The 12,799-nt window shown below is 36.5% G+C and overlaps 1 protein-coding gene across 10 annotated transcripts in view; it reads right to left on the bottom strand.

The window, feature by feature from the left end:
* RAPGEF2 (Rap guanine nucleotide exchange factor 2) overlaps positions 1-12,799 on the bottom strand; it is a 188,664-nt gene that overhangs the window by 62,973 nt on the left and 112,892 nt on the right. Inside the window, exon 1 of one of the 10 annotated variants that reach the window (XM_074822923.1) lies at positions 8,132-8,200. The exons of 8 other annotated variants lie outside the window; for them this stretch is intronic. In XM_074822923.1, coding sequence (XP_074679024.1) covers positions 8,132-8,185 — 54 coding nt within the window. In that variant the 5' untranslated portion in view covers positions 8,186-8,200. Of the gene's footprint in view, positions 1-7,250; positions 7,628-8,131; positions 8,201-12,799 lie in introns of those variants that run through there. One more of the 10 variants, XM_074822921.1, reaches the window with a different exon arrangement.

Genomic DNA, 12,799 nt, shown 5'->3' on the forward strand with positions numbered 1-12,799 from the left:
GACCCACATTCTTGCATATTAGTACCACAAGTGCAAATTACAAACAACATCTACACAAACTTTCATTCTATCTTCCAGTTATTTCACCAAATGTAATTGGTTGTGATCCTTAATCTTTTCCAAGGAAAAAAAGAAAAAAAAAGGCAATAGTTCATCTTCATCCCTATGTCTCTATTTACTAGGGACTAAGTAGCATCACTATTTGGGTCAGGTGCTGTGTTAACATAAGGCTATTTACCTTCAATATCACCCACATAAAAGCATTGTAATCTGTTGTCCTTCATCTCCCCTTCTAGTATTCCCATACAAACATGGGTTTAGGAAGGAATAACACATACTCTGATAAATTCTAGCTCCTGGGCATAGGATCAACTTTCACAAGCAACCCAGTGAGTGGAGACCCCTTCTGTACAGTTTAGTCTTCCTGTGGTTCTCAGCTGCATCATCACCATCTCAAAATGAACAACCAAAAAAGACTACTAGCAAGCCGACAAAACTGGAAGAACCATTAACAATCTAGTACTGGGACACTGTACTGGGAGACTGAGTGCCAGTTACATTTCAGTAACAGAGTGACAGGTTAAGCATGCAGAGGTTAGAATTCTAAAAAGCCTGCAGACCTGCAGGGGTCATGCCGTGCTTCTCCTGCACTACAGCTACCAGACTCTTTTAAATACAACATTGAAAATGAAGTGTGGCAGGTACAAGGTTCTTTGGTCAAGCGTAAACCTTGAGACATTAATATTTCATTTTTCTCAAATCCTTAACATTAACTTTACTTATCATGCAGGGTCTTCACACTCAGTAGTATGTCTCATCCATTGGCAGTAAAGAACACTGGAAACTGCTTCAGTATTACCCTTACCTGAATGAACTCGTGAAATACCCTACCGTCACGGGTTTTTTTCTTCTAGTAGTATTACTTCTATTAATGTTTAAATATAGAGAATGCTAACAAGAATGCATCAATAATAGTAAGTGAAAAGAATTAATAGTCTGGTTATATATCTGTTCTTTGCAGATATCAAATCAAAATCAGACTTTAATAAAATAATCCTGAGATCCTAAAAATCTGGTATTTATTTCAGTCAGACAAAAATCACACCACTGTATATTCATGAAAGCATTAGCAAAATTAGTTCAGTTTTTCAAACATCCAGGATACTGTTAAGGACTAATCTGTAGCAATTTAAAGCCTAAAATACACTAAGAAATTTAAAAAAAAAAAATAAGATAGTTGAAGAAAAATAAACTTGAAATAAGCTTAAAAAAAATTGTACTTAAGAGTTTCCAGGCATCAACATCATTCATTATCCCAGAGAGATGATTGTCTTAACACATTTTAAATGTTTATCCAATTCTAGTTTAGAAATCAGAAATCATGGTTCATAATGCTCATATTGCTAAAAGATGTGCAGTTATCTTTTCATATTTCATCAATTTTGCAGACAACCTATAAAGCTATCAAGTACAGAAGTATTTTGCAGATGAGCTTCAGGTCATCTCAGCAGCAGGCAGAGAATACAAGACACTTCCCCTCACTTTTGCATACTGGAATAGTACCATTAGCAGCAGCAGCAATCACAATGCAAAAACAAGCAACACATCTGACAGCAGTTTCTAATCCTTTTATAAACTACATATTTCTTTGCATGTCACTGAAATTCCCTGCCTTAGTTAATTAAAAATTAAGTTTAAAGAAAAAAAATCTAAATTTACTTCATCTTGCTAGAAAATTTTTACAGGTCAATTTAATAAGCTTCTAAGTTTACATCACTTGGAAATTGTTAAAGTACAAGCATAAGAACCACTGCTTAAAACTCGTGAGACAGTATTCTGCAAGGGAGTGCAAATATTTTGCAGATGGAAGAATCAAGTTGAGGTTCGGAGGCACAGGATTTCCTTAGCTGACTATGCTTGCTTCTAGTTACAATGGACTCCATGGTACTTCAAGTGCACATAGCCAATTCCCTGATATTTTTAACCCACATTACTTAGCACAACATATTCCATTATCTTCTGCTTTTTAGAGCTTCTATTATTCCTGAGTCTTTATTAACTCATAGGATGAGGAACAATCTACAGTATCAAAGGCTTCAGGATTTTTTGTTTCTTTTGAGCTTTGGCCTTTTGTTTGGCGGGGTTTTTGTTTTCTTGGATTTTTTGGGGTTGGGTTTTTTGATTGCTTGGCTTTGGGGTTTTTTTAATTGCTGGTTATTAGCAGCCCTCAACTTCAGCTGGATTTTCAGCATGCCTGAAGATCAGGCAGGAGCACCTACAACTCAGAAATAATGAATAGTACTAGTCTGTTGGTCTCAAAATAGCATTTTGGAAGAAGCTGCCTTTCCTTTTCAGGTTCACATCTATATTCTGGCTATAAATGACACAATCATAAATATTGCTTTGCAGGCACTCTAACCACCACCACTAGATTTTGCCACTTGGGAATGTAAACCAGAACCCATAATACTGATTATGTTAGTTTCTCAGTTCTCATTGAGAGGCCTGAACTCTTCCTACTTCATAAACTTGTTAAACAATTGTCCTACTGGGAGATCTTCTATGTGCATTATCCATGCTGACCTGAAAAAATTTCAGCTACTTCTTAAGAAGGTAGAGAAAGCAGTTTTGTGCACACATGCATAATGTACATATAGATGGTGGCTTTTCTGGTGGGTTTTTTTTGGTTTGGGGTTTTTTTGTTTGTTTTAAATTTTAAATATGTTGTGAAATCCCCAGGCCTTGAAACAATAACAGAAAGATGGCAGGACCTCTCCTACATGCCAAGTATGCTTTCACTGCCATCTCTACAGGTCACTAATACATTCACTGTCATTCCTATGACATGACCCAGATTTCACCATTTATAAGCTTTTGAGAAAATCTGCAGTTAAATGTTGTCCTGGAGAACAGGAATTTAGCCAGGCTCCACCACTGATCTCTGGTAGGATGCCAAGCAAGTCACTTAAAATCACTTTTCAGATGATCATTAGGCTGCGTTATTTATTCAAATAACAAAATCCATACTTTGAACAGTTACTTAGGCCTAGCTATACTTGGAAACAAGCATCTTAAGTTCTCAAAATTCAGTTCTTACTTTTTGCCAAAGATTTGCTTCAACAGAGCTACCTGAAAAATTAAGGTAATGCACACACACACACTACTTTAATGAATCGCATGAACTCTGTAGTTACAATCACCTTAAAAAGCCACAGAAGAAAAAAAAAAAGCTTTAATCTTCTGAGTAGGACTTGAATAGTATGCCATAAACACAACCTGGCCATTTGAGCAATGAAGCTAGCCCAAAATATCAAACAGCTGCTCATTAAACCAGAGTTATCCATCTTGAGATGTATCTTGTGGGATATATATAGTCATGTATTAAAGACTGCTTAATAGATGCATCTATGAAGAGGTGAAACACCTCCTGATCACATGAAAAAATCTATAACTTCTTTGTTGGTCTTCAGAGAGGATTTTTTTTTTTTTTCAAAATGTAGAAATTAAGAGGAAAGGAATAATCAGAAGGGTCCAAACCAGAAATCTGGCTTCAATAAGTGATACAAATAAAGGTGCCTAACAACAACAGAAAAAATCTGTATCAAGCCCCAGTGCAATGTAATTCATTAAGATGAACAAAATCACAACCATTAGCAGCTACAGTAGCTAACAGTTTAGTACCTTGTCAGAGTTTGTTTTCATACAACCATTTTTTTTTCCAGAGATATACATAAAAAAAAATATACAGGTATGATGCCACCACAGATTGTTCAGCTTACCAAGCATAGCCACCTGATCACAACATCACACTTCTCTTTCCCATGTCTTATTAGTGCTGTATGATGGTCACTCAAATGACAAATAACTATCCCAGGTTACATTTATTTTTTGAGTTATAGAACAATAATGATTATCTCCTCCAGCAGCAGACAATTATGCTTATTCTGTATAGTTCTACATTTCTTAGGAAAGCACGGTAACCAGCACCCTTACTACACATCAAACTAAACCATATTTGAACAATCACCACTCAAGACTTTTCCTCAAAATACCACTTATTCCTGGGAGTGAGGGTGGTCCTAGCACAGGGCCACAAGTCTTTGTGAACTAAAATATGGTAAGAACAAGCCAAAGATAACTTACTGCTTTCAGTATTTTTCAGTAATTCAGGACAGGTCAAGCACATCAGAAGACTGTGGTACCTACATGATCACTAAAGGACAGTCACTGGACTGGCAGTGAAACACATCCTTTATTAGCAGACTTTATTTCAACACCCAAAGTAAAAATGTAACATACTTTCTTACAGGTTGTGCATAATCACTCGAATGTAGTCTGCAATTCATGAATTGTTAATCATTACACAGTCATGAAAGAACTAGGCATCTTGAGTCACATTTTTAAAAACCATTATACCTGTCAATTTTTTTCCTTTTTTTTTTTTTTTTAAATGACCTTGAGTAAAGTTCCTACAAACAACACACACAAGGGAAAAGGAGAAATGAGGTATAAAAATAATATTTTAGAAGGTCTGAGTCTACTGTGGAAACCTTCATGTGATTTTGTCACATAATAAAGCAGGTGTAAGACGCAATGCAAGAAGCTTTTCAAGAGATCATTGTTTTAACATCCACAAAGCAACAGTTTTTGAAACATCACTCATCCTCCTAACATTTTAAGATTAGGAAAATTACAACGGAAGTACTACAAACCTAGTTGAAAGGACTCTTAAAACCAGCAAGGACACAGCCAAATAGAATGAACCTACTGAAATACATGAAATTTGGTTAAGTACTTTAAATACAAGAACTAAGCAGAACTATTCTTCCAACAATCCAGCTTTCATGTCTCTGCCATCTTTCACCCAGAGCATACTTTTACTCCCTGTTCAGCAGATGACAACATTCGTGTATCAAGGAACATCACCCATAGATCACCACCTTCTGATAGGTGTCTGTAGCACTGCTTCAGAGTCTTCCAATTTATGAATTATGAGGCATGCAGGACTAGTACACTTGATTGATGCTGATTTTTTCTTATATTAAATAATCTAGGAAACACAACTCAATTTTTCACTTTTCCTCTCTCCATTTTCACCATATGATCGGTTTGCATATCATTTTCACAGAACTGTAGATTTAAACCATATCCCTCATTCCCTAACTAAACTAGCATGAAATTAAGATTTAACAGCATTAACTAAAATTAATTCACATAATTTTGTGAGACCTTGCACAGGAGAATTTTGCATTCAATTCCAGATTGTCCCAGCAAATCAGGCTGTGAGACTCTAGGTGGGGATGTCACAGAAGTAATTAAGGCTCTCTCCTTGAAATAAGATCAAGTCAGAGATCAATAAAAGATTTAAGATTCTGGGAACATACCAACATGAAAATAACTCATCACCAAAAATGATTAATTCACTAAGTTTTCCTTTCAGGCAAAGCAAGACAAAGTCTGTATACGTTGAAACTCCAAGCTTGCCTTCCCTCTCTACCAAGAATTCACATCTTTCAGTACCATTTTCCAAGCAAAGTAACCTCTAACCTGGAGAACAAGCATGGAAAGTTTCATCGACAAAGTGGTATTTTTTGCTGAGCTACATTGTGTCCTAACAGTTTCATTTTAAACTTCTACATACACTCTAAATTATGGGTTTTGTTCATGCAAAATCTGCAATTGCATGCCAGCCGTACATCAAAGTATGATTTCTTTCTCTTACATATATGCAGACATTAGTTAAGGTGAACTATTTTTCTTGTAAAGCAATACCTTGACCTATTCCCTTTTACTATTCCTACATTTTGGTCCAGAGCGTGAAATTTATCTCTGTGATTTAATTAACTCAAAGTAATACAATTCAAATATGACAGAGCTTGTAACGTAGAGTCTAAAATGCCAGGTTAATTTTTTACTTTACCTATAAGCAATTATTTTATATCAGTTAGACTTGCTGTGTTAAGCTGTGTTAATCAACCTACAACTTCTCATCAACATTCTTTAGAGAGTAGAAAGAGCAGGAAAAACCAATACATATGGAGCTTTCTCATTTTATTCCTATTTGCAAATTCAAGGTATCCTATTCTATTTCAGCTTCTTCAGTACTTGAGTTTCAGGAGGAAAGGAGATTTCTTTTTTTTTAGATTAAGTTCTAAATATTTCATGAAGTCCAAATGATTTAGTAACATGAACTCCTTTATACTTAGAATGTAATTAAGAAGAAAAAGGAACAAACCAGTCTACGACAAGAAACTCTGATATGTCTCCTAAATGCATAAGAAAAATCCACTAGATTTGTTTCTAGATTAGTTTCCTATTTCTACCCAATCAAAACTGAATTGTTGAAGAAATTTTCCTCCTTTACAAAGTTTCTGCTATCACCTTACCATATTTATGATTCTTTGTTGTATATGCTGAATATACTGTACACATTCCCATGCACAACACACACTATGCACAGAAAAAATATATATCTTTTCAAGAAACAAATTGTAAAATTGATTATATTGAACCATATAAAATTGAGCATGAAGGTTTAAACATGTTAACTGAGCAACAAAAATCTATACTTCTAGAATCTTTTTATCATGTAAAACCTAGATTTCTAATTCCTGACACCTGAGGCCTTGTTAAATAATGTTTGCTCTTCTGCTTATGAATGCATTTTTCCCAAACAATAAACACAAGCAGCCTATGGGATTAAAGCATGACAAAGGTGTAGCTGACTCATGGGATCAATTAGAAAGCATCAGTACTTACGCCTTTTGTTCATTCCATGTTTTACTAACAGTTTCTGCATTTTCAGCATAAGTGTATCACAGATGTTAAACGCCATGCTACAAGGCAACAGCACACTAGTACCATACACTAGACAGAATAAATCTATTCTTATCACCACCTACAATCATATCACTTGTTATAGAGCTTGAATATTTCTTTAAAAGTTTTAACAAATACATAACAATTTAACTGAATGCTCATAGCTTCTTGCCCAATGAAATTATGTTAGCATTTTTTCAGTAAATTTTTAACATTCAAAAAGAACCTACAGAGTTGCCTTTTCTGAGCTAAAAACAATCTTAAATACAGCCACCAACTCTAATGCCACCTCAGGTACAGCTTTCCCTCGAAACCCACTATTAAATTCACAAGCAGGAAAGCCCGTGAGCAGGATGACAAGCAGTTTCAATCTCCATGCAGTTTGCCCGTGACAGGTTATTGATAGAACAAACGGAATTTGCAATACTTACTGAGTGTTTCTCCTGCTGGCCCATAACTCCATGGTTAGCTGGGATTGCAAGTGGTTTCATAATGAAGAAACATAAGCTGAACTGAATTTACACATCATGTACCAATTTCTTATGGATGGCAAGTCACCCTCTACAGCATTAAATTAAAAAGAGGAGGAGGGGGGAGAATCAAGCTGGAGCTAAAAGTGTCACTACTGGTAAGCTCAAAACCCCCCTCACACTTGTAGTGCAGAGCAGCAATCCAAACGACAGCGTTAGTCTCCATTTTTGTAACACTGAAAGTCTAAGCATGTCAGGACGTACAGAGCCTGATGAAACCCTACATATGCAGCATTCATCCAAGGGAACAAAACCATTCCCTAAGCCTGAGGAATGGGAAGAAAAGAAAAAGGAGGAAAAAAGCTAAAATGGCTGACTGCACAGAGACTCCCTCAAAAAGGCTTAATACAGTATTATATTAGTCAGGGTGCAGGAACCAGCCTCCAGCATTCAGCCAAGCATTGTTAATACTCCTGTTTCATTTGCAATCACACACACTCACACACGCAGCCTTCCCCCTCTCCACCACTACCCTACACTCCCCCAAAATCAGGGCAGAGCACGCGAATAGGGACCTCCTCCCCTGGCTGCTAATGATGCTGACAGAGTAGTGACCAGTGATCTCTGTTCCACTCAGCTAACCAAGTTTGCACAATTAATCTTAGCAGCATGACATTGATGGACATTTAATTTTATGATGCCTGTTCCTCGCAATCAAGACAAGCACATCTACCGCCCAAAGAGTCAGCAACAAAAATACAACACAGTTACACACACACAAAAACCCAGAGAATCATGAGTCTGAATGCAATACGCCAATATAATTACGTTATTGTGCTTACTTTGGAAGACCATGGCTGCAGGCAGTTGGCATAGCAACGCACAAGGAAAGCCATTTCCTGGGTAGAAAGAATGCTTCCTTTTCTAAATAAAAAATTCCTCTTAGGATACAAACGGCATTGCTGCTTCCTGCAGAAAGCAAAGACACTGTAGTCTGTCTCTTAACCTGCACACAGGCACACACTCAATGCAGTTCGAGTGATGTAAGTGGATTGCTCTCTCTCTCTCTCCTCTCCCTCCCTCTCCCTTTATCCACCGAAATATTCAAGTCAAATGGAAGACACATTCCTTGAGGCTCACCCCCTCCGATACTTAACCATTTCACTCATTAAGGTAGAGATGGACAATGCAGATAAAAGAGCAAGCTCTTGCCTGTATCTGGTATCAGCCTCTGAAGATCAAGGCAGCCCCAGAGGGGAGGGATCCGTTCACTGCTGGCTCCTAAGAATATCACTGAAGTCAGGGTGGGAATAAGGACCCACATTTACCTCACCAAATCCTGAAGTGAACATGACTTTTCACGAAGATGAGGATAAAGCAGAGGGTTTGACATCACCTCCCTTTTTCCCCCACCCAAAAGAGTGCTGCTGCAGAGCTGTAAACATTGTTATCAAGTATTTATAAACAGTGCACTCTCAGATTTTCAGCAGCTTCGCCACTTATGCAGGCCACAGATATCCAGGGGCTGTGGCAGGTAAGGTCCAGAACCATTTAACACATCATTTAAAGTCTTTCCGAATGTAGCTCCTGCTTCTCCTTGCACAACTAAGGCACAAATTCCACTAAAAACAAAAGACCATGCAAGATCTGGAAGAGACTGACATACATATGGCTTTTATAATTCTCTCTGCCTGTAATTATATCTTAAACTCAGAAATTTACACTGTACCACTTCTCACGTTATACTAGCAACATCATACTGCAGAGGACCTGAAATGCAACAGGGAATATACTCAAGCAATAAACTAATTGTCAGCCCTATACAACATGCATCTTAAATGCCAGGAATTCACGCCACTTGACACAGGGGAGACCAAGCCAGAGCGAATAGGAACATGCCACTCTTCCATTAGGCTTCAACTTTAGTACAGTTCTCTAACACATTTACAACACATTCTTTAAAATCAGACACCATCTGTGCTTAAAGTAACTTCAAAGTTGTTTTTTTTTCTTTTTAACAAGAACAATAGGAAAAAAAGACTTCACAGTTGTTACACAGGCATAAACACACAGGAAAAAGAATGAATACTACAGAATACTATGTCATACAATCTGCAGCTGCCTTCCACCAAAATAACATGTCCACCAATAATGAGTTTAGTTTGTTACACAGTGATTTCTTTTGGTACTGATGACTGCTAGTAAATGAGGCTACAAAAATAGGTGGAAATGAATTCTAGTAAAGCAAGAAAAGATCCTGAAATATCTGGTCTATTTCTTGCACAGTTATTCTAGGGACACCATTTCATACACAGCATATTTAAAATTGAATATATTTACTTTTATGAGAGTTTAGTGACACTTGTGCCCTTGGTCTTCTGGCATATGCTAAAAGATAAGTTATTCTTTAAAGGATTGAATTACAAAAATTAGGTTAGAATTTTTAAAAGTCTTTGCAATGTACCAGTGCAACTAACAGATGATTTAAAATGTTAAATTATGCTTAAGCCTTGTAAAACAGCCTAATGCTGAGCGCAATCAATTTTCTGATGAAGTGCTGACCAGAAATATCAGAAGTTATTCATTCTAGGAAGCTTAAACAAACCCTCTCTAGTACAAAATTTAAAAATATTACTTGTTGACAAAGCAATTAAAAATCCTCTTGAGTCTGATTCGATGGCCTTGTGGTTAACACCATGAGCAGAATTTGAGCATGGAGTTTTACACTCATGTCGGGGAAAAAATGAAGATCTGCCAAGACAGAAACATCTCCCCAGCGTAGGAAGGGAGCACACCACTTTCTGAACTGGAGTACAACTATCAACATATATCTTACTCTGCATCAGTTGGTATTTCTAGCCAAAATCTAGCGTAGGTTTCTGTGGCATAAGCCTTGAACAGTAACATGAAAACATGATTAAAACCATTAAAACAGTAGTGAAAGTCAAAACTTCCAGATCACGATGCCATGAAACACTTCCCTACTACTTACGCTGGTCCCTACTATACACCTTTACTGACCTAACAGAAAATTAAGTCAGTACTTCACACACGAATGAAAAATTTATATCAACCTAACAAATTTCATGTGCAGACTGATGAAAACTTGGTAGTTTCCAAAACAGAAAAAAGCTTTATTATATTCAAAATGTGAAAAGTGATATTTATGTAATTAGGTGAAGAAAACACCACTCACAGGCAATTTGAGTCAAAACAATTTCAAGAAATAAATGGATTCCATTTCCCTATTCCTTGCTCCTCAACTGCCATCACTTTCCAGGTACAGTGGTGCAGTGTAATCGTAGGTGCTGTCCATTATCAGTTCAGAAAATAATTACATATAAATTATATTTTATAAAAAATAAAGTAGAATTTCAGTGAATCGTTATATGTTCAGTGAAGAATGAATGGAATTTATAATCAGTGTAAGACACCAGAACAATATATCCTGTAAAGATTCTATCAAACAAGTATGAATAATTTACACAAAACCTAACTGCAATTTTGCGTTCATGTGTATTTCAAACTCATGTAAGAACTCCTTGCTTAGACATAAAGTTTGAAAAAAGCAAGACACTTTTGCAAATGCTTTTAGGCAATTAAAGCAAGATGTTAATAAACCTGATGTGCAATAACTGGACATGATAGGCTATCCCCAGCTGCTTTCAAAAATGTATTTATAAGCAAGCTGGCATCTCTCTATGAGTCACAGAAGAGAACATTTAAAAAACCCTTTCAAAAGTAACTACAAACATCAGGACATCCTTGGACTACCCACAGGATTCAGCATTCAAACTGCAGTTCTGAATTCAAGGTAAAAATTGGTAGAGATCTTAGCAGCATGTACCATCTGACTGTAATGCCTCTCAACTATTTTACATTCTACAACATAATCTCACACAGATATTATTCTCCTCCAACAGTGTCAACAATGCTTGGAGTATTAAACATTTTTAGGTTAATGAAAAATGCTGCAACAACAGATTACCTCAAGTCTTCAATTTCAAGCAGTCACCTTAACTCACAAGTATTTATAGGAGTACTTAAAATTTTATATAGATTATGTACATAGAAAACATTCTTTTCCTGAAGTACCTCAAAACCAGAAGTTATCAGCACATTTTCCCCTTCCCTTTAAACACAATGTAAAGAATCATTTCCTTCATGTTCAAAAACTGAGGCAAAAGACAACACAACACTGTAAGGTCACCAAATTTACTGCCACTTCATGACTTCAGTAGCTAGAAAACCGGGGGCAGGGGACGGGGGGGGAAGTTAAAGACATAGAACAAAAGACCAAGGAATAAGGCCAAAAAAAACCCCAAAATCACTATGTGTGTCCCAAAAACATTCACAGCAAAGGGACTATCACACAGATATTACACAGTTGTGTAATTTAAATGTCCCATACAATATGAAAGTCTTATTCCAATGTATTTAGGCAAATTTATTACCAGTAATTTAAATCTCTGGCCATATGACCCAATTTCATGCAGTGAGTTGCTGTTTATCAGCATAACACAAACACAGAATGGTCCCAGCACAGCTGTTCTATTTGCATTTTCTCAAGAACTTTTGAGAACCTTAAATAAAACTGTTGAAAAAAGGAAAATTACCAAATATGTTCTCCAAGGTGAATTTCTATGACTAAAATACCACTTCAGCCAAAATGCATGGATAAAGTAATAGTATTTGCCATTGTTGTTTTTAATTCGTAAACCTGTGGCATTAACATTATTGTAACGATGTTTGCTGCACCACTGGCAGCACCAAAGCAACAGTTACAATGGAGTGATGTGTGCTGTTTTGATAACACGTTTACTAATGTTACAGACCATTTGAACAAACGCCCTTCTGTTGAGCTGTTGCTGCAGATGAATCTATAATCCGGATCTTTAAAATAATGACAAGCCCAGAGCAGTCAGGCTGGTGCCTCAGCTGGGTGGATGTGCCATAGACTGCCAATCTTCCCTTTGACGGCAGACTCATTTGTCACCTTCTGTGCACAGCTCTGTTTTCAGTACAGCAAACTTTCTGTTTGCATGCCATCCGTCTTAAAATGGGAGTAAGTTATAGTATTCATTTAAAATACTCGTCATCGAATTCTCTTACATACAACAATTATGTTAGCACAGACATGAAGAAATCCTATAACTGATTGGATACTCATCCCAAATGAGACAAGATGTCCCATTTCCAGAGTATCTACTTTAGCTTACAAAACCAGCTTGAGCAAAGGTTCACCACAGTAACAGAGCACACACTCTTCTCTGGACTCCATATTTATTTATGGTTTAAATCTAACAATGCTTTAAAAAAAAAAAAAAAAATCAACATATCTTTTCTGTTGCTGCAACACTTATAAGGTCTTACTTGTTAAATTTTACTTGCAAGATCAAAATCATATTTAATATGTATGGTTGTGAAGTCCCTCTATATGATGTTTAACTGATTTACCTGTGGTTTTTACATAAAGTAAAGGGTTATTACTTACATAAGCCTAAAGTTTA

Source organism: Strix aluco, chromosome 4 (assembly GCF_031877795.1).
Source record: "Strix aluco isolate bStrAlu1 chromosome 4, bStrAlu1.hap1, whole genome shotgun sequence".
Lineage (NCBI taxonomy): Eukaryota > Metazoa > Chordata > Aves > Strigiformes > Strigidae > Strix > Strix aluco.